Source organism: Xiphophorus couchianus, chromosome 8 (genome assembly GCF_001444195.1).
Source record: "Xiphophorus couchianus chromosome 8, X_couchianus-1.0, whole genome shotgun sequence".
In the NCBI taxonomy this organism is placed as follows: domain Eukaryota; kingdom Metazoa; phylum Chordata; class Actinopteri; order Cyprinodontiformes; family Poeciliidae; genus Xiphophorus; species Xiphophorus couchianus.
Genome location: NC_040235.1, coordinates 23,375,434 through 23,397,972, shown reverse-complemented (window position 1 = coordinate 23,397,972; position 22,539 = coordinate 23,375,434). Strand labels below are relative to the sequence as shown.

Genomic DNA, 22,539 nt, shown 5'->3' with positions numbered 1-22,539 from the left:
AAATCTAGAGGCAAAAACAAAAGTCCATTCTCCTGTACGAAATAGCATTTTAACCATGTTTTCATTATAGGAATGGTGATGTGCAGAACTTTCCACCAGGAATAGTAATTTACAAGTACGTCAAAGAGTTGCTTTTTGGTCTCATCTGAGCATCTCCTTCCACATGTTTGCTACATGTCTAGCACAACATGCCAAGCTAGTTTAATTGTAAAAATATTTTTAAAACCAAGCAAATAATTTTTTGAAAGGTCCAGTAAATAAATCAAAGTATTTTTAGTTATGTTGGATTGCAAACAAACCAGTTGGATTGACATATTGTTGAATATGACTGCATTGAAGTTTCTCCTTATAGAAGTGTGTCTCAATTTACACATGAAAGAAAAATAATGATAATTCAAAATGAAGAAAATAGGCTTTAAATTAAATACTTTTGTGGATGTCTTAACAGTTTTATAGCAAAAACCAGAGTATCATAACATTGTAAATGTTAGCATCGGTAGAAGATTCAAAGTTTACATTGAATTTATTAACTTACACACATTTACATGATTATTGTCAAAGGAAACAATTTATATTATTCACAATTCTTCTAAAATACAGAATCATCCCGTTAAGTTGAAAAAAGTGAAATATTAGTGCAGAATTCCATAGTTGGTCCATTCATATCCATAAATGCAAAAAAAAAAAAAAAAGTTGGTAAAACATCTAGCACTCGTTGCTCATAAACGGACACACCACGCACACTTGTGCAATGTCGTCGTATTCGTATGTCCTCTTTAGAAACGTGTCAGTGAGTCTCAGTCCAGAAATACTCTGAAACAAATGAAAGACAACATGAGATGATTAAAAAAGCAAAAAAAAAAAAAAAACAACAAAAACAATCAGGATTATAATGTTGCTTCAGGAAGTTTGGATCGTACCTGCAGTCCCTGCTCAGAGGAGAAGACGGTGAGCGGCAGCGAGAGGGAGGCGCTGGGGGTGAGTTTCCCCAGCTGTCGTCCTGATATTCCACACCAGTGGATCGACCTCATGTTGCACATTTCCATCACCAAGTCCATGGTTCTTTCACTACAACAAGGGAGGACGTCAGCTAAGGCTTTTGGGTCGTAACAGGTTGAGAAAAAGTATTTGTCCGCTTAGGAATTTCTTTGTTGAAAATGTACTTAAGTGTGAAAAAAAAAAAGCAAAAATAAATAAATATATAAATCAAAGTTGGGTAGTAACTACAGTAGTTACATTTACTTATTTACATTTAGTAATTTTTTTGAGGAAATAAATACTTTAAGGAGTATTTTTACTGCGCTGTACTTTTTACTTTAATTGAATAATCTTATTAAGTATCACTACTCTTAAAATTTCCAGATCTTCTACCCACTGTGAGTAGCTTCAATGAACAAGCTTGTTGTATATATATATATATATATGTATATATATATATATATAAAAACACACAAAAAAAACACCAGACATAGACACACCTACAGTTTTTGAATAATGTTTAATAAGTTCTACCGGTATACTGAAATAAGATTTGGAAAATAGTTTCTTTTGCCTGATTTTATTTTGTAATTTTGTTATTTATTTTAATTATTTTCATTTTGGCCTTTAAGATACAAAAAATTCTTTATAACTTTATATTTTGGTCCACCTGATGGAGTGACTTAAAGATCAAATCACCCTTGGGGGACAAAAACTCTTTCACTACATTAGATAAGTTATTATGAGGGTTATGGAAGATCTTATGCACCTGCAGTTGGTGATTTTACAGACGATGTCAAAGGGTTCTTCAAGGTTTACAGTGTCAGGGATCACCTCCAAAGACAGTCTGATGTCTCCGTATCCAGGAGCCTGGAAGACACACAAACAGGAGTAAAACAGAACGCAATAACAGAGTACAATATATGGGCGAGATGGGAACCATAAAGGAGGATAGACTGGTACCATTCTCTGGAGCTGACTGGTCTGCAGCCTCCCTCTCTCCCCCAGGTTAGTCTTCCACACGATGTCCAGCTTCCCTATCACGGTCACGCCCTTGATGACGCCGGCCTTCTCCGCATACTCCGGCTTCGGCTTCAGGCAGTACAGGTACTGCCGCGTGTCCATTGGCTGCAGGTAGGACATTTTGCCAAACGTGGACTCTCTGCCGGGCGATAAACCATTAGTGAGCATTTAAGATACTTCTGCTGTTTTTATTTTGGCTTTTGTACTCAGGAGAAAAAGAGCTAGTGTTTTTACCCTTCGTCCCCAGACGCGACAGAGTTGAGCTCTGTAACGTTGTACATCATGGAGGGTTCTAGAGATACTTTCTCCATGAACATAGGAGAGGTGGTGATGTTCTGGATCTGGGCTTCCAAAAACACTTCATCTGTCTATAACAGAGAAGGTTTGGAAGTTTACACTGATATTTCTCTGTAGCCATAAAGTGACATATTGTTCTAGGTGAACTGAGCAACACATTAGCTACGTAAGGTTAGTTTTAGCATTAACTCACTATCTCAAAGGATAAGTTCCCATTTTTCAATACCACTAAAAAAATTACTTGAATTTCAGAAGCTACAAGAAATATTTTGAGGCCAAATGTCCCATCTTTGTTTTTTTGTAAAGCTTTGACCAGCTAGCATTAACATTAGCTTATTTTGATTCCTTTCCAGGAATTATAAGATTCAAGCACATCAATATTTACTTTACAAACATAGAACTTGTCGGTAGCTATGGAAAAAACGATTTTATTAATAACTAGAAACAAAGGAAAAACATATTACAGAGCAGCTACTCTGAGCAGCTACTTTAAAGTTTTTAGCTTCCAGTAACAGCAGTTAGCGCAGCTAGTATTGCTGAAACGATTCCTCGAATGATTCGAGGAAAATTTACCTGACTCCAAGCGTTAATTTATGTTTTCTTATGTAGCGCACCGTGTTCCGACCGGAACATTATTTGCGTTGCACGAAGTTCTGACTTCCGCCTCTGAGTTGTTGACGAAAGCTAAGTTTAGCGGCATAACGTCCAGTTTTCAAGTTTGGCCCGTGGGGGTTTTTATTGGTTGATGATAACACCCGGGTCCTCATCGTTTTTGGGAGACCAATAAACATCCTTAAAATGACTGGCGCGATGCCTGGAGTACGGCAGCTTTTCTCCTCGGGAGCTGCTGGTTCAATGCGAAAGGCGGGAAGAGCGCTGCGGGAATATTTATACAGATGAGCAGATAGACTGAACACGGCGGGTGACTGAGTAAGTTGATGGTTAAAGTTTAAGTGTAACTTTACGGACGAACCGCACAATAAATTTCATATTATCCCGGTCTGAACAAACGGGTGGCGGAGCTGTAGATGAGTTTCTGAGTGTGACGAACGAAGGTGCCGTAAATATCCCTTATTGCTCCACCCCCGCCCGGTACGTTGTCTACTGGTCGTCCTCCTCCCCGGACTTACGTTCGTCTGTGAGAGTTCATCTATTAAACTGACTGAAGATGAATACATAAACCAAAAGCTGGAGAATAGACATTTTTTATAAGCGTATTTGTGAGCTTACCTCTTTATTATTGAATTGAATATAATTTCAGATCTTTGTATTATTTCAGGTTAACTTAGAAAGTGAGCTATTATTAGTAACTGTTAGGGAAGCTCAAATATAAAAAATTGGACTGATATTGATCTGATAGAAACACTGGTGTGCCAGATTTCCCAATATTTTATTTGATAAATATTTTTATCAGATTACTCAATTAATTGTAAGAATAATCGACAGATTACTCGATTACTAAAATATTTGTTTACAAAAGCCCTAGCAGCTAGCATTACTAAGACTGCAATCGCCACGTCTTATCGCCATGGGTTGTTAATCCTTCCCTCAACTCTTAGATTTCTTAATGACTACCAACATTTCCAACATTTGAACGTTGAGATGGAAGAATAATAACAAGAAGGAAAAAGATCTAATTTGCTGTGCTACATTTAGCCTTCCTGTTACCTAATGAATGTCATGGTGTCTTGCGCAATAAGTTCTTGCATCTCTTTGGTTCCTCTAAACTCAGTTTTAAGAACTTTTAGGTCTTTTTCATATTGTTAACACGGCTGACTGCTCTGAAAATCGGTCACTTCCAGTCGACAACATATTTATCTGTGCATCTCTAGCACATGTTACAGTAATTTTCCTCTTGCCTTTATTAGACACGATTGGTTAAGACCTATTTTATGAGGTAAAGGGTATAACCCTCAATAACAAGACAAAGCAGGGGTTTTTTTAAGTTTACCTGGGTCGTTTACTGGGAACAAAAAACAAGCAAGCAATTGCAATCTTCCAAAAATTGCTTTTACTGTGCAAGAAGCAAATAAAAGCTTAATTTTGTAATATACTACGTATTCTTGTGTAGTATGAACTTCATTTGCGCATAAATTTCATGATTTTTGCTCCTGACAACTTTGGGTAGAAAATAATCAAGAAAAGCTTTCTTTGGTATGTGATTTTGCAATAACACACTGCAAACAAATGTGAATCTATCCTTTGAGCTGTTCTTAAGGTGATGTGAGGGTCACTCAGGAAATATTTATAAACCTGACCCAGTGACCAAACAGAAACATGTATCATATTCTATCATATTTGCTCAGTGTACCTTTTTTTTTTTTTTAAACAACATGTTAGTAACAAGTGCTGAGCTGCATGAAAAGGAGAGGCTGCACAGTGATGGTGACCACTCGGTAAGCAGGTTACCCAAAGCATCAAATATTTGGCCATTTTTTGTTTGCCAGCGCAATATTCCAATTTTCTTTTTCTTTTTACTTATTTAATGCAAAGTAAAACAACATAAACTGCAATAATGAGGTTGCATACAAGAAGATTAAAACTCACCGTTGGCCCCACAGAATGTTTCAGGAAATTGATAACCAACCACTTCCGTAAATCTGGACTGAGTTAATTGCAATATATTTAGATTGAGTTTATTTTTTTTTTTATTCTCATAAATATTTTCTGTTTCTATAGATGTAAAATAATATTTTGTTTTATATTATTTTGGTATCCAACCCAGACACTGTTTTAAAAGCACACACAGGTACAGTTTAAAACTCTGGTCAGCAGAAAAAAAGCTGTGAAATTGTCCTTTTTAGCTGTTTGAAGAATGTTTATCAATAGATTTTCTTATTTGGTGATTTGTTCGCTTGTGTCTATATAAAGAAAACGGATGGAAATCGAATAAAGATAACAGTAAAAATACTTCTGTTCTATAAATACATTTATCTTTCAGGTAACAGAACTAGAAATTGATCTCAGAAAGTCGAAGATTCCCTCATATGCTATTTTCGTCTCTCTAAATACTTAACCAGACCCGACAAATACTAAAAGCAAGAAGAAAAAAAATTTCAAGCTTTTTTCAGACCGCTTTGGAGGCCCGTAGCAACAAAAATTGATCCGCTATCTTTTGCTTATCTGGTAATCTGAATTTAAGTTATTATTGCTAAAAGATGAACAATTTATGCCCCAGACTAATGGCTGATTTCTGAACTCCATTTTTATTGTGCTTTTATTTCTCTAGAGGAGCTATAACTAGCAGGATTCATATTATGTTTTTTAAACTCAAGCAGACACTGATTACTTACAGTACTTACTTGTTTTAGGAGTAGCAATTGCTGTAAGACTGGGTTTTACGGTTGTAACGGGAGCATAGAATGTCCTGAAGCAAAAAAAAAAAAAATCATAAAAATTAAAAAATTACTTTTATTGAACTACATTTAAAAAAAATACGAGGATTTTTTTTTTCTCAAAACGCTGCTTCTAAAGGATTGTGATTTTTATGGCGCTAAAGTTGATGCTTTGGGAACAGCAGAACTGTGTCCAGTTGTCACTTTGTGTGTGCAACCTCTACCGTACACAATGAAATTCAATTAGGAAAAAGCAGAGATTAGTTCATGCCTGCAATTCAAAACAGAGGATCTGACTGTGAACCATTTCGAATTAATTCATTATTTAAAAAAAAAAAAATTTAAATCAGAGTCTGCTGCATGCAGAGCCATTCTGAAGAAACCTCACGGTTTACGGGAAAGAATCAAAACATGTTACAGAATTCATATTTGCTTTGTGGACATACTGAAATCATTAGCATGAAGAATAATCAAAAATATATATATTGTTTCAGTGATTTGATACGTAATCAACCCATAAACAATCCAACACCACAAACTTCAGCTTTTAACTCCAACCCCTGTGCAGAGTAAGTGCAAGAAAGCATGAGCATCCACAGAAAGGGTAACAGGAAAAACAATGGGTGTAGACTTTAAAAAAAAATTATTATTATTATTAACAATGTGGAGAGTTGGCATCAACACTGATTTCAAATATTAGCCTCCATTCTTTTACTTTGCACCTTTCTGTGGGCTCGGAAAGACAACGGTCCTGCAGGACCGGTAAGGATTAAGAGAAGCTAATGTTCAGCCATGAGAACAGAAGAAGGAATTACCACAGAACTGAGGTCACTCTAATGGAGAAAATAAAAATACAAGACATAATGAATGAGGTTACATGCAAAAAGTTGGTGACAATGAATATATGCAGTTGAATATATGTATATATAAAAAAAAAGCTAATAAAATGAGGAAAAGGAGAAAAAAAAATCAGGCCTCTACTTAAAAAAATCCCGGTTTGACATCTCCAAGTGTTTTTAAGTAGAGCTAATCCAAAGCTAACCGCTTCTAATAGAAGCTGGAAATATGTTCCGAACTAATGCATGAAATATGGTAGAAAGCATGGTAAGTAACAGAGATGGTGAGTGTCACTCACCTCTGCGTTGTAGAACTTTGTCTTCACGTCCAGCGGCTTCAAAACCTGATTGAAAATAGATTGGAAACTAAACACTGACGCTTTATCACACTGCGCTTCCATTTGGGTGGAGAAAAACAAAACAACAACAAAAAAGGATGTTCAGTGAGAAAAACAATCAAACTGAGTCCGACTCATTGTTGAGACTTAAGGAAATTACACTACAAAGAAGAGAGCAAGACTGCAGCTCATTCCCAAAGTGAGGGCAGATGACTGCTAGCGCGGGAGGGGGTTACAGAGGTGGGTATGGGTAATTGCATTTCCACTGCTGTAGGTCTGTGGCATTTCTCGAGTCTCCTCCAAGGCCGCACATGATCTCACCGCTGCCAGCTAACGAGAACGTTCAAATATATCTCACCTGGAATTTGAAGAACTTCCGAAAATAGAGTTTCTCCCCAAACTGAGAGGTGTAGCTGACCGCACACACTAAGCTGTGGGTAGGAAGAGAAGCAAGTTTCAAAGTTAGCACAGTTTATCCTGGAAAGCACCAGAGAGGCACCAATCTGATACTAATACCTGTATCAGTCCAAACATTGAATACAAATTCTGGATCGTGTATCGGTGACAGGTCTAGGCATGCTGGACGATAAATTATCTCAGTAATTATTGCGATGAACAATAATATTGCTGTTTTAAGACCATTTTCAAATTCATCCTCTCAAAGACCAACAAACTTTAGTTTTGCATAGAACAATTTAAAGTGGAACTGGAAGATATTTTAAATATCCAAGATAAAGCACAACAAGCAAAAACAATAAATAAAATGGAAATAAAAACCACACACAACCTGAAAATAGATTGTGATACCTCTGTAAACAACATTGGCCTTCAATTAATTAATTTTGACAGGCTTAGACAAATCTATACAGTCTAATTCTATGCTTTGTGCTTTGAGCGACGCAAAGCTTTATCATTATATTTAGAATTCCTAATTGCGCCATTTGAAACAGGGTTTGTTGGAGTTTATTTTTTACGTGTTTGACCAAAGTACTCAGCCTATTTATGTTCACTTACAGTATGTCTGTGTTTTAAAAAAAAAGAAACATTTCAAGTCAATTCAGGTTTAGTACCTCAGATATCGGCATCAGAAGTGAAAAAAGTGGATCAGTGCATCCCTAGAAACTACATTTTAGAAGACACAAACACTGTTAAAGGTGTCATATCCTCCGATCTGGTTTAGACAAATGTAACATGTGGAGTTTAGTGAAACAGACTCACATGTGTGTTCCAATTTCTTTAACTTCATGGTGAATGACGTCGTCAATGCAGCACTCAGGCTTGAGCTCAGCTACTGCCGAGTTCGACGCGGACAGGTTGAGCCTCTGTGAGCTCGTCTGCAGGTCGGCCTGTTGTGAACAACGCAACGCGTCACGAAAACGCAAAAAGCAACGATTAAAGGCTTCAGGGATCGTGTAGAAGAGTTCCAGTACCTTCACGAGAATGTCTTTTACCACCTGGTTGCTGTCGTTATGCACGCTGATGTAACTGGAGAAGGTCTCGCCAAGGAAAATATTCCTAAGGCATACAAAGATGGGAACGGGCTGAACAAATTTGCATTCCAATCAAAAGCACCGCAAGAAAACCTTTTATTACCCAAAGTTCTGTGGTAAAGTAAGCATTTCTCCCAGCATTAACGTCTCTGCTCCTTTGATGGTGGAAGGGTCTTCTCTCATGAGTTGAGCGAACAAATCCCCTGTGAGGACACAACCGAGTTTAAAAGGGCCGACGTCCAGCGAGAGCTACACGAAAACAGGAGAACTAAAGCAAAAAGTGACGGGTGGAATAATCATGGTATACTGGCGCACACCTGTAAACCATGACTATACTGGTTTTCTTTATTATCATTTGCCTACTGGGTACTTCAAGTAATAATTACCTGACCAGTTGGTGGCACTCAGAGCATTTAAATTTAATTTGTTGATGGTTAGTTGAGTCTTAAATCCAGCTAAGCTAACATATCTTGTTTTAATATGTCAGAACATTGATTTACACTCTAAATCCCAGTAAACATGCACTATACTAACCAGTATGGGTCAAATGCAACTTCAAGGGCATAACACAACACCATATCCCACAAATCATTTTGATTTCTTAATATTTAGACCTTTGGTATATGCAATATTTTAATATGCTGTCATACATGATAAGACAGCAGCTTCAGTTTTATCAAAGAAAAACTTTGTTGGTGTAGATGGGTATATTGACTCTAACCTCAGCGTTACATATTGTGGAAATTATGCAGAAGACATTAAAAACTGTAGATCCAACTGTGCATCCTCCAACTTTGTATGGGAGATTTATGAAGGCTTTTAAAAAATCAACAAGGGTGACATTTTAAATGTTTCCATTCTATTTTTATTTATTAATCAAGAGGTGAGAAAAAATAGAACGAGAGAGAATTTGTGTTTTTTTAAAGCCACATAATATGTTGAGCTTGTTCATCAAAGTATATCCAATTTTCTTAATTGTTAATAATTATTAACATTACTAAGCAAATGTTGCACCTTAAACACCTGAAATCACCAACAAAACTAAATATAAAAATCGAGAAATCAGTTATGAAACGGACTCGTTCTTCAGAATGTTCTGCAGAGCCACAGAAAAATAGTCTTTTTCAATTAAATATCTATTACTGTAATTAAGTTATATATCTATTGTTATATTATCCACAAGATCATCCCCAAATCGGTCTAAATCTACAGGTATTCCAAGTAAAAACGTATAAACAAATGGAAAGCTTGGTAGTGTTGGTGTGAAATGCCACCAGCCTCTCTTTAGCCAGTTGAACATACACTTTCACTTCACTGCTTCTTATAAAAATAGAGAAGCTACCCAGAAATGTCAATAAGATTTATGGTTTCTGCGGTGTTCAGTTACCAGTGTGCCACGGAAAGCTGCACTTCACTCAAAGGAAGAAAAAAAAAAAAAGCGCTGAGGCGGATAACAGTCAAACATTTTGACCCCACGCCGAGAAACTGCGGAGGTGATTGATTTATTAGAGATTCGGTTACATCTAAATAACTTCTTACATAAGTTTTAGAGGTTTATGTTTTTACTTTGAAGGTTTTCCTCATATTTGAACTTCGGTCTCCCGTACTGCTGCTCCAAAACAAAAACAGGTTGATGTAGTAGTGATCCTCTCAATGGACTAAAAAGTCACAATATTCTAACCATGCAACTCTGGTATAAGAAATTTTAATTTCAGGATGAGACATGCAATGTGCAAGCTTTTATTGAAACTAATGGGGTGAGTTTTAAATTGTACATTTCATTTTCGATGTGGCTATTTTTTGAAAAATCCCTTAAATACATTACAAATGACAAAAATGTGAATCTATGAGTAGATTTCCAGAATTTTTATGTGTAGCAAAGATCGCTTTGATGTAACATTATGATTTTGTGTACTAAAACAATGAATTCTGTAATTAATTTTGAATATGGGGTTATTGCATATGCTTTAGTGTCTCATTTTTAAAGCATAAAATGTTTAAATTGTGCCTTGCGAAGCCAGTCGGCATTTGTAATTGATCAGATTTGTCTATTATGTATTACTTCAACACTAAACTAGCACAAAATTAATATAATCAACAAAAAAAGATGACTATTTTGTCCATTTTCCAATGATTAACTTTATTGAAATGACTTGGATTGATCTGAACTGAACGTGGAGCAAACTGGACCCGTTTATCTTGTATCTAGTACCGTGAGAAGCCATTTGTTGGGAAATTGTGCCACTAGATAATTTAAAATATACTATTGATTCCAACATTTACCAAAATGGTTCTTAATTGAATTTTTTTTTGTTATTATTATTATTGGCAGCCTTCCATGGTTTACACTTTGCATGAAGGCGAACAATTCTTCAAAATTCTGGATGTGTTTGGTGAAGAGATCATCTTAGACAACAATAACAACAAAACAGGAAAACTAAATTCTACTCCGGTTCGTTATTGTGGACTCACCCGGCAGGTCTCGATCTTCACATGTCACTGGTAAGTTTGTGAAGAGCGTCGGTTTTGTTAGCCGCATCACTGTAAAGTAAAGCGGTCTGGGTTATTGACGGGACACATTCTGGTTATTGTTGATCCTTCATAAAAAAAATTTAGACAGACAGCTTCTCACATTGTGACATGTTCTCTTATGCATATAACCACTGCAACAACATAAAACAACTACACAGAGGCTTGTGAGACTGCAAAAACCTCGACACAAAGGCAACTAATTACTTGTAATAAGCCCATATTATGCGGGGGAAATACAATGGATTTTATGTCAAATTAGCCTGAAGAAAAATTAGTAAATTAATGGAAGGAACATGAACTCTGTCTACTTGAGAAGGACAGATCTTTGTTCTTATAGGTTGCACAAATTCAATGCTTAACCAAAAATCTCATAAAGACCCTCAAACTTGATGGGAGAGTGAAAAAAATCTTGGTCTTGCAGAAATGGAAAACTTTCACCTACTTGGATGTAGATGGAGTATTCGGTAATGATCTATTTTCATTTGTTAATAATTGGATATGTTTGGAGGAAAAGAGAGACTGTTAAATCTAAACACGCATAAAACAGCAAAAATACCTCCGGGGATAATGGCGTGTATGTCAACCTGACTACACCTTCTGTATTCTGTCAAGTCTTGTGATAATTTACAATAATTAACCCTCAACCATCTGTGAACATCTAAAATAACTTTGCACCACACCGCTATAAATCTGGTTTCTTACACGGACATACAAAGAGACGCAGTTTGTGTCTCACTGACTGTTTGTTACAAGTCAAATGAGGAACCAATAAGCTCTTCTGAGCTAATATTTTTAAGCTAACTGATTCACAAGCAAAGCTATGCAGACGCTATTTTGACAAATTCATGAGTTCGGCATCCCTCCATGACGGCTAGGCTTATTAGCTCATGCACAGTTACAGAAAACCTCACTTTATATTAAACAATTTAAAAGATTGCTAACAGCGCTACTAGCACTTGAAAGCAGAAACAACTCCCTGATAAGATGTAAATAATTATTTTTCACAACTGAACCTGTTCTGTAAAGATAGTATGTGTGTTCTAGAACTGTAATTACCTTTTAAAGCGAGTAAATGTTCTTGTTTTGCCTGATTTACATCCATTTTCGCAGAAAAAAAAATAGTTTTGCTCTATGCTAACAGGCTAACAGGTTGTTTATCTGCTAGCTGCCGAACTTTGACACCGCAGGAAGTGAAACTCTTCTTCGTCCTCGTCTCATGATGGAACATTGCCTCTAGCAGGCCAGAATGTGAACTACAAAAACACAGGAGCCTACTGTTTCTTCTTCTTCTTTAGATTTTAACGGCAGCTTGCATCCAATTATGTTGCACTACTGCCCTCTATTGACTCCTACTACCTACTCCTCAAAGACTCTTAAAAATCCCAGTGTTTTTTAAAAAACGAAAAATCTTCTTTTTCCCCTCAATATTATTCAGCTGATCGATCACCTTGTCAAATTTCAATTCCCTACTAACACCTAGTTCTGTTTTTAATAATCTTCTGTGACTTTCGTATTTTCTACATTTAATCAAAACATGTTCCACTGTTTCTACGTCATCACACCATCTACATAAACCAGTAAGGTGTTTCCCCATCTTAAAAAGAGTTCCGTTTAGGAAACTATGCCCAGTTCGTATTCTATTTATAATTATCTCTTCCCTCCTGTTTAATCCTCTGATCCTTTCTACATCGACTGTTTAGGAGCCTACTGTATTTTATTTCACCGCTTTAGTATGCCGCAATTGACTTTCTCAAAACCATAACTATACGGCTGTTGAACCACCTGTATATTTAGTATATTATTAACTTTTTTAAACCAGGCAAGGTTGTTTACATTTCTGTGGTGTTACACAAATCTGTCTACATGTATATTTTCCAATAAAAAAAAAAAAAAGTAAAGCAAAGAATGCTTTCTTTCACTGCAGCTGAAATAAAGTACCTCGCAGAAAACACGAGTTACAGCAAAAAAATTTTGTCTTTGAGATTAATAAAGTATTTTTAGATTCTGAAAGAATTATTTTTGAATTGGTCCATATGTTTCTCGTCAGAACTCGACGGAAAACATCTACTACTACTATTAATAATAATAATAATAATAATAATAATTTACATATTTTTGCGTCACACAAGCATATCCACGGTTAGAATTTAATTTCACAGCTTATGTTTCAAAGAAAAAATGCCAGCTTTACTGAGTGCTGCTCTCCATTGACATCTACTGGCTTGTAGTTGCAACACAACAGGCCACCTACAACAATTTTCAGTATTCATCCATTTTCAGCATACATTTCGGAAATATTGACAGCTAACTGGAGGTAAAACGGTGCCCTCCCTGACGGACAGAGTCATATAAATGTGGGATGAGCCCTATCTTTATTCTCCAGAGAGCAGCTAGGGGAAAAATGTGTAACACACACAATGAAATTCGGACATTGTGTGTGTTTCTGGGTTTTGTTTGTCCCCAAATCCTTCCTGTGCTTATTTTGTTCTCTTCTCTGGTTTACGGAGGGGTTTTTTTTTATAGCTTGGTTTAGTTGACTTCCTGGCTCTGTAGAGTCTTTGTTTATTGTTTATACAATCATTATCATAACTCGCTTACATGGGCCTGTCTGCACACGGTTGAAGGTGTATGAAGCCAGGGTAACATTTAAAGGCTGGTAAAGGATGAATATTTTTGAAGCCATTATCATCGTAATGCACTTAGACAAAACTCAAGTGGAAAGTGGAAACGTTCTTTCACAACAGCGATTCAAGTTCTAACTTCAGTCAAGCATACAGTCAGTAGAATAAAAACGATACCAAATCTCATTTTACTTTATAATGACTGAGCAGATACATAAAGGCCACAATGAAGTCATTTTACTGGGAGTGCTACAAGATATGTAAATAGCAGGGTGATTATAATTTGTGGGTGTGAAACAATTATATAACCATTTTATGTTTTCTAACATGTGTGCGGTTAACAGTGGGTGTATCACACATCATAGAGCAGAACGGTGACTGGAGCACTCAGCGACATGTTGTGTATGATCTGCTTGGAGCAGATGTTCTCATCCTCTTCATCCTCCACGAAGACGGACAGAAAGCGCTCGGGCTCCCAGGGCGCTTCCTGAGTCTGCGAGGCCAGCACGCGCACGCAGCTCACGTCCTTCCTGAAGCGAAACGTTTTAGTTCCCAGAAGCGCAGACGGAAGGCTCCGCTCTTCATCGCCGCCACCGCTCTGCGCAGTAATGAAGGCGTCGATCTCCTGGGCCTCCTCCATGATGAAAACACGCACGTTCCTTTTGCTGTAGTTGCTCATCTGGCAGGCAGAGCTCGTGTTCCCCATGTCGGTCGGCGCGATATAACAGGAAGAACTGAAGTGGAGGTCGGGAGGCTGTAATTTTGAGATCTTTGAAATAATGAAAATATTTTTTTTGTTTCTGTTCACTAGATTTAATTATGTTAAATACTACGGAGCCCTCTAGGGGACATGGGGATTTTTTTTTTTCAGTATTCAGTATTTGCAGTATTCAATTATACTGCAGAACTGACCAGTACAGTATTGCGAGGGAACGCAAAAGTTTTGCGAGGGAACGCAAAAGAAAAAAAAAATCCCCATGTCCCCTAGAGGGCTCCGTAAAATACTGCGCCATACAGTTGGCTTTTTTTTTATACGAACCACGCATGTGCGTGGCTCACTGTGCAAGACATGTTCACGCGTGTTTAATGTTTAATTTAATCACATTTCTGGTCATCTAGAAGTGAAATTGCCTTTATTTTTATAGTATTTATCCTGAACATAAAAATTTCTATTGTTTAAAAATATATATGCGACCCCCCTACCCCCCATACACACATATATATTGAAGATTATTACAATAAATATAATATAAATTATAATAATAAAGACAAAGTAAAAATCTTGTACATAATTTTCCTTCCACACCACAATTATCTGTAGCTTTGTGTTGGTCTGTCACATTAAAATCAAAAAACAAAACTGCATTTAAGTCTTTTTTTTTGTTACAAGACAAGAAATAAAAGACATTCAAAGGATAAATATGTATTTGTTTATTTTTTATTTTGCAAAGAACAGTTGTCTAATTTTAAAATAGAATTGTGTATTCCTGACCCTGAGCAGAGCAGAACTTAATCTTAACAGAGCCATTGGTCATCATCTGTCAGTATTTAAGCTGAACAGAGGTTAATGACACCAGTTGTATATTTGCACGTTCTGTTAATAGCTATGAAACAAACCTACTTGTTCACAAAGCGAATATTTGAAGCTAAGAACTCTTACCTGCTGTTTGAGTGAAGGTAGCAAAGACTAATGTGCAGTATTTGTCTTCCTCACCAGAGCCATTGGAGCGATATGGGGACAGTCTGATAACATGCAAAAAGCATCACTGGGTCACATACTGCGTCTGTTTTAGGAGGCTAAAAGCCAAACCTTTCACATCTCAGACAGGGTTTAAAATTAGGCTTTTTATCAAAAGTGAATGGAAGGATGGTATGATTTAGTCAAAATGTACGGTAGGGTAGGATAAGACCATCTTGTGGTCTGAACTTTTTATTCGCATAGAAAGCCCAGTTTTAACAGCGGTGAGCATTTTTGGAGAAAAAAAATTATTTGACGTCTTGGAAGAAACACACCCTATAGTGCCAAAAATCCATCTCAGTTTGAGGCACAAGACTGAAAATAGTAAGTAGGAGAAAACAACAACCAGAGGCCCTGCCGAGGTTGATTCTAAGCTTTTAATGTCACCGTTTGCTTTTTTTCCTTAAGCATTTCCTGTTAAAATTTCAAATCAAAACAAATTATGTTGGTTCCCCGAAGCCTTTGGAAACAGAGTGGCAGAAGAAGCTGACATCACGAGAAGCAATCCATAGAACCTGAGTCACAGAGTCAAAGATCCGAGTGACATGTTTCACCTTCACCACTTCTCCGCAAGCCTTCATCGAGCGAACAGCTTTCTAGCCTCGCAGCTTGAAGAAATCAAACCTGAAGAATATTTTAACGAGCAGGTTAGGATAGAGAGGTGGACCATGTCTGAACACGTCAGGTCAGTATTTACAGGGACAGGGAGAGAGAGCTTTTTTGTTTTCTGTAATTCTGTAACATCTAAATAACCTACTGAACTCAATATAACAGGAAATTGTAGAGTTGTAGACATGTTTATAGATGTGTTTTTAATAATGCATTACGAGTTTCATCACCAACAGTGGTTTCACATTTTAAGGTGTCTTGCAAAAATGATTTGTACTCCTTAAACATTTTCCACATAACAGCCACAAATCTCTGAGCAGTTTCAAGAGACTTCATGTGAGATTAGCTTAGGTCTGGACTTTGACTAGGCCAGGGGTCTCAAACTCGTGGCCCGTGGGCCAACTGTGGCCCTCGGGACGATAGTTTGTGGCCCCCGCCTTAATATGAAAGTTTATTGTTAGTGCGGCCCGCGAGTTTGATATAATTGGCACTTTTCAGTGTTGTGTGCGGAGCTGAACGAACTTACCAATCACGGTGGAGTATATTGCTCTTGGGGGCGGGACGTCGGCCGGGCCTATTTGCATTTTCTATTTGTCATTATTTGCATGCGGTACATGCGCAATTTCCGCGGCCGTTCCCGCTTCACGTGCTTCAGCATCCAGTCTAGACCCGCAAGTTGCTGATCAGTGTAACGTAATTAAGGTTAGGCGCTGTAACGCTTGGGTTGTGTTTAAGGGAGGAGAGGAGGCGGCAGATTCGTCAGGACGGTCAAAAACCCACAACCACACTGGTACTGGGAATTCCACCGTGTTGTCCTTTAATAAATACGCTCTTCACCAAACTTACAAAGCCGGTTGAACGGCTGCTATATTATCAGACATGAAAATTGAGCAGCGTCCAAACAACCCGTAACATTACTAAAAAGTTAGGGAGCTAACATGTCCGTCTAGCACGTTTCTCCCACGCTCTCTACAGAGAAGCCGTGGCGCATACTTCTGACATCATTAGCAATACTAGAGTATCTTAAAGAGACACTACACAATTACGGCTGTTACAGCGCCTGACTGCGGCCAAATATGGTAATAGGCAATCAGAAAGGTTCGGCTGAGGAGACCGTGTGTGTGAATGCGGCCCAGCCTCACCCAGACTCTACCTCCAGCGGCCCCCGGGTAAATTGAGTTTGAAACCCCTGGACTAGGCCATTCCAAAATGTAAATACGTTTCGAAATAAAGTACTATTTTGTAGTTGGATGTTTCTCGAAGGTGAAACCTCACCAGAGTTTGAAGCATTTTACAATGTCTAGATGTAGATAGGTAGAACATGGGTAAGTATTTTGGAGGATGAGCATAAATAATAGTAATAATAAAATAATAATAATGTATTTTATTCATTCCCCTTTGCGGCTTTAGAGCCAGGGTAGGCGCAAACACCAAACTGGAAAATATAACATATTTTTTACTTTAAAAGTTCATCATATTTTTTCAAAAGGTGGTTCTATACCTTAAAAAAAACAAAAAAAAACAGTTTTTGGTGGATAATTTAAACATGATATATGATGCCTGCAGTGACTAAATTATATGGTATTAAATGGCAGCTGTATATCTTCATTTGTCAGGCCGAGTTCAGTGAAGCCCAAAGATTCCAGGAGCTCCGTCTCCTCCCAGGAACTCACCGAGGAATGCGACCACGACAGGAACTATATAGAAAAGTTTGTTAGGGAGGAGCTCAGCCCCTCTCCTTGTTTGCTTCCTCTTCCTCCACAAATCATAGAATCTCATGATTCTGAGATCTGGATGAGTTCAGGGAATAAGGAGGATTCAGAGAGCTCTGTCTCTGACAGCAGCACCCTAACCCTAGCAACGAAGAAGAAAGCGCCCAAAACTTGGGAGTTTGTAGATGGCCTTCTTAGGGAGAACTTGAGGAGTGACAAAGATTCAGAGAACTCTGTCTCTAGTAAGCAGTACAAGGAAGAAATTAACTCGACCCGGCAAGAGGAGTTTGAAAACAAGAACTGGACTAACGGGGACAATATGGAAGACCTTCTTAGGAAGAAGCAGCTTCTCCCTCCTCCTCCATTACTGACACCGTATACTTCTTCTGCCTGGCTTGCTCCACCAGAGTCCCACACCAACACTGTACTGACTCAGGGTGGAGTTCAAGAGCACATGTTCAGGCTTCCACCTCCAACATTTACCCATCGTGCTCCTCTTCACGCTCATCCGCCTGTCATCCGTGCTCCACCAGGGGTCACCGTCAACACCAACACTCCATTCAGTCTGGGAGCACAGCATGATCACATGTTCAGGCCTCCACCTCCAACATTTACCCATCACGCTCCTCCTTCTCCTCTTGTACTGCCAGACTTACAACAGATGATTATCCGACCTCCTGCCCTGCCAGCAGGAGGCGCTGACAGTCAGAAACTGGTGAGTCAGTGACAGAGACAGATGTCTTACCTCAATAAATATGCTAATCAATTAAGTATTATTTCACAGCGCAGCCGATAATTGTATAATTCCGTAAAATCTTTATCATCCGGATTCAAGAACCAATTACAGCACTACTTATTGCGAGTGGCGGGAACAGCTAATTAGAAAGCTTGGGTTCATTAACCACTAACTCGCTAAACTACAATCTTAGCTACAGCAAGGCTAAACCGCTAAAAACATTTTAAAAAGCTCACAGAAGCTAACGCTAAGCTGCTAACGACATAAAAAAAATTAGCAGAAGAAAATGCTAAAACTGCATTATAATATTAGCTGAAGCTAACCATTAAAACTAAAAACATTTTAGTTTTAGTGGACAATGCCTTAGTCTGAATTGTTAGCTAATAATTAAGACAACGTTTTAATGGTTAGTCTGAATGATTAGCTATCCATTCAGACAGTTAAAAATTGTCTTAACCAAAACCAAATGGTTAGCAAAAATGGCTAACCATGTCTGAATGGTTAGCGTTAGCTAACTGTTGGTTTGAGACTTGCAAACGGCAAAGTCCTTCATTTCTGATTTTGCTGCATGTTATTGGGTTTGTGGGGTCCAGTAACCCGGTGGGTCGATTTCAATCCCAGCAGCTGGTTGTAACACACTTATTTTGTGTTTTTACCTTCAGAATCTGCACAGTTTATCAGGATGTTATCTGCCTGAAAATGTATTGCTACAACCAGCTGGAGTCCTGTAAGTAATACACATATAAAGACCAACAAAACTCTAAACCTGTGGAGCTTTTGTTTGTATGTTACTGTGATTCTGTGCAGGAATGGAGAAATCTTATACAAGGCTATCCAGACTCCTCTGAATGTCAACGTCTCAAAGTACCTTTTTTATAAATGGATTCCTTCTAGTTGCTTTCTTATCTCTTGTTGTGTCTCAGCTGATCAGGTTTCTGTGTTCTTACTTTCATTTCTCTCTCTGCTGTACCTCACCACAGACGGGTCAGAGACAAGCAGGACGTTGGCCGACCGTACGTTAAAAAGCCACCAAACGCCTTCATCCTTTTCCTGAAGGAGATTAGACCAAAGGTGGTGTCTGAGCTCAATATCAGCAGAAGTGCTATGGTGAATAGATTTGTGGGAGAAATGGTGAGTCAGACTGATCCTGAACTTTCAGGAAATCTGCGTCCGGGTGGATAATTTAAGATCATGTTGATGTGGTTTTGTTCAGTCTGCACTGAAAAAAAGAGAATGGAGCTCCGACTTAAAGAAAGAGAGGGATTATTTACTATGTGTAATCGAATTAAACTTAATTAATTTACGTTTATTTAATATGACAATTTAATAAACGTAATTGCATAAACTTAATTTGATTACTTGTAACAAATTAACTTTAATTTAATTTTTATTGGATCTCCTGTTTTCTTTTTCCACTGCAAGTTCACCTCTGTTACAACTTAAAAAGTAAAAACAGGAAAGTAAAACTGCCAGAAGTGTTAATAATAATACTAACAATACCATCTATTGAGTGAGTTCAACTTCATCCCTCATGAGCAGAGTATGAAATTAAATCAAATGCAGTAAAAAAGAAATTGGAAAAACTCAAGAAGCAAATAGTTTAATATTCCTGGTCGTGTGTGTTGCATCAGCTGGTCAGTGTCAGTACTGACATGGTTCCGTCGTGTTTCCACAGTGGAACTGTTTGCCAGTCGAGGTGAAGGCCAAATATTTCGAGAAGGCCAGACTGGAACAAAAGCTCCACCAGCAGCAACACCCTGGTTGGTCCGCCAGTGATAACTATGTACGTGCGTTCTGTTCAAACATGGCCGCTTCACCAGCTTAATGCTGATGAAACACTGAGACCAGAATTAGATCCTTCCAACTGAAGTCTGATATGTTTCACTTTTAGGGCAAGAAGAGGAAAGGGGTGAAAAATAAGACATCAGAGAGCAGCAGCAGCAGCAGTACAGCCTGTAAGACTGATTTCTGTTCATCCCTGCATGTGTTCATACAATGAAAACATGAAATATGCTCAAAATGAGTCACTTTGGATAACATGACTGTCAGTTCTGTGGAGTTTAAATCAATGCATCTAATTAAACTCCTGCCTCTTGAACATTTTCCAGCTTTCTCGCAAACACAACCCTCAGCTTATCTCATTGAATTTTTTTCATTTGCACACTTAGTTCTGACGGCCCTTGAAAACTCAGGTTTTACTCTTAAGCACGAACTGTTCAGTCCACAAATCAAGCCTTTGCGGAAGAGTGACAAGAAGAAAGCCGCCGTTGAAAGAAATTCACGAGGAATGCCGTTTACTTTTTGCCACCAGCCATGTGCAGGAAATGACAGACGTGCGCCGGTCGTATGTGACCAACATTTTCAATCCTACATGCATAAAACCATTGGTGAAGAAAAACGTAGAGGTTTCCTCTAGCAAGATGGATGGAGTTAAACTCAGGGACGTCCTGGAAGAAAACATGTCAAAACAATTGAGTCTGGAGCTGAGGTTAATCTTTCAGCAGGACAACAGAACTAAGAGAGAAACATGGCCCAGTCAAAGTCCAGACCTGTATAAAATTTAGAATCTGTGGCAAGACTAGCTGTTTTTTAAACAGTAAAAAAGAAATTCAGTCTGTATCTATAGTTTCACTTGAAAAGTGCTTCCACAAAATGTTTTCATACAGAGGCTAAATATAAATGAACACTATATTTTTTGGTGAAAAGAAAGACATATAAAACAATTAATTACTTTTTTTCTCTTTATAGTTTGGCATTGTTTTGTGTTGCTCTATCATATTAAATCCCAAACGCAGTACACTGAACGTTGAGATTTTAACGTGACAAAATGTAGCAACGTTCACGTCACGTTTGTGAGTCACTGAAACTCAAAAGCATTAATTTCACTCTTATTAGATATTCAAAAGATATCCAAAGGTCTCTTTGTATGCAGAGAACGTACTTTGCAAAGAACAAACACAAGATTTTCTTGAATTTTTCTTAACAGTCAGAAATTTTTAAATTTTTTTTTTCTCATTGAAAAATCTCAAGTCTCCAGATTTCAGAAGTCTTTCAGTTTCAAACAATTTTTAGCATCTAATTAAGAGTTGTCATGTATAAGATGTGACATTTCCTACTTGAGCACTTAAATAATTGTATTTGCTAGTTTTATCTCCCTCTGACGTTGTATCCCTTTTTCTTTATAATTCATAGACACTCCAAGGCCAGTCCCATTTCTCCACTTAATCCCAGACTCCGCCTCAGAGTCGGCCCAACACCACCGAGGGCCCAAAGCAGAGACTGATTGAAGACCCCGCTTCTAGTTATGACAATAAAAGTGTTTTGTTTTGCATTTAAAAAGCCTGGTTTCATGGTTTAATATCAATCCAACAAAGAAATGAACAATGTCACAGAAGGTGTTTTTCTTAAGCCGTACATGAATCACTTTGACTTTTTAACTAAATACATCAGAGTAAAAAGATTGTTGAACGCAGGATTATTTTTTTTTTAGGAATTATTTGTTTGCAAGTGGGCCTCAGAGATCCTCAGAAACAGATGCTGTTTGGAAGAAGAACAAGCAGAAACTCAAGAAGTACAACCTTCCACAAGAGCTGTTGTAATCTGAATGACAGAGAATTTACTCCAACATAGGCAAATTAATCTGAAAGTGAAACTATTCAAGAATTACTGACTTAAAACAAATCTTGCTGAAAAATTACATACAAGTTATTTTGTCTTATTTCAAGCATACTAAGATATTTGGACTAGAAACTAGACCTGAGATATTTGGTGACATTTTGTGGGTTTTTTTTCAGTGATCCATCAGGTCAGTGACCCTCAACATACAAATGTGCTAACATTGAAAAAGACAATATTCCACAGTGTTTCTATTAAACACTAAGATTAGAAACGCAAACTCTAATCCATTAAATTAGAAACGCGGAAAAAAAAGAGGTCACACATGAAGGGAGTTTCTTCACGTGATAAGTTATGAAAAAAACCTCCTCCTACCACTTCCTGTTGCCTTCTTCGTCGTTTCCGCCATCAGTAAAGTCTGGATAATGATCACGCGAGGCTTGTGATGCTAAACAAAATTGTTTCTGTCGCGGTTTTGCGACATACGCCAATTTCGATAGAGTGGCAAAACCACCGTCTTCTCGTGCAAAAACCTTTAAGCAAAAAAAACTTTTTCTTTTCTTTCTGTTTAATTGCAGTGTCCTCATTAAGCAAATTCCAATTTCGCAATTCCTAAACGTAGCTAGCTAACATAGCTCCTGTGGTTCGATGGGTGTGAAACCTTTTGACTTTGCGTTTT

At 37.7% G+C, this 22,539-nt stretch overlaps 2 protein-coding genes across 3 annotated transcripts; one reads left to right on the top strand and one right to left on the bottom strand.

The window, feature by feature from the left end:
* Positions 1–428: 428 nt before the first annotated feature.
* On the bottom strand, positions 429–12,050 carry trappc13 (trafficking protein particle complex subunit 13). 2 transcript variants are annotated; one of them, XM_028025106.1, is made up of 13 exons: positions 11,886–12,050; positions 10,770–10,838; positions 8,401–8,500; positions 8,238–8,322; positions 8,026–8,153; positions 7,166–7,238; positions 6,769–6,813; positions 6,449–6,466; positions 2,236–2,369; positions 1,942–2,140; positions 1,748–1,848; positions 921–1,068; positions 429–813 (listed from the first exon to the last, which is right to left on the bottom strand). In XM_028025106.1, exons 1-13 carry the CDS (start codon positions 11,929–11,931, stop codon positions 706–708), a joined length of 1,254 nt encoding a protein of 417 aa, XP_027880907.1. In that variant the 5' UTR covers positions 11,932–12,050; the 3' UTR covers positions 429–705. The 2 variants fall into 2 exon arrangements, with proteins under 2 accessions (XP_027880907.1, XP_027880908.1); XM_028025107.1 differs by lacking the exon at positions 6,449–6,466.
* Positions 12,051–15,203: 3,153 nt separating this feature from the next.
* Positions 15,204–21,578, top strand: LOC114149416 (lymphoid enhancer-binding factor 1-like). The gene is made up of 8 exons (XM_028025258.1): positions 15,204–15,873; positions 17,414–18,224; positions 18,908–18,972; positions 19,053–19,109; positions 19,226–19,376; positions 19,921–20,028; positions 20,137–20,200; positions 21,438–21,578. The coding sequence occupies exons 1-8, from the start codon at positions 15,734–15,736 to the stop codon at positions 21,530–21,532; spliced, it is 1,491 nt and encodes a 496-aa protein (XP_027881059.1). The 5' UTR covers positions 15,204–15,733; the 3' UTR covers positions 21,533–21,578.
* The last annotated feature ends 961 nt before the right edge of the window (positions 21,579–22,539 follow it).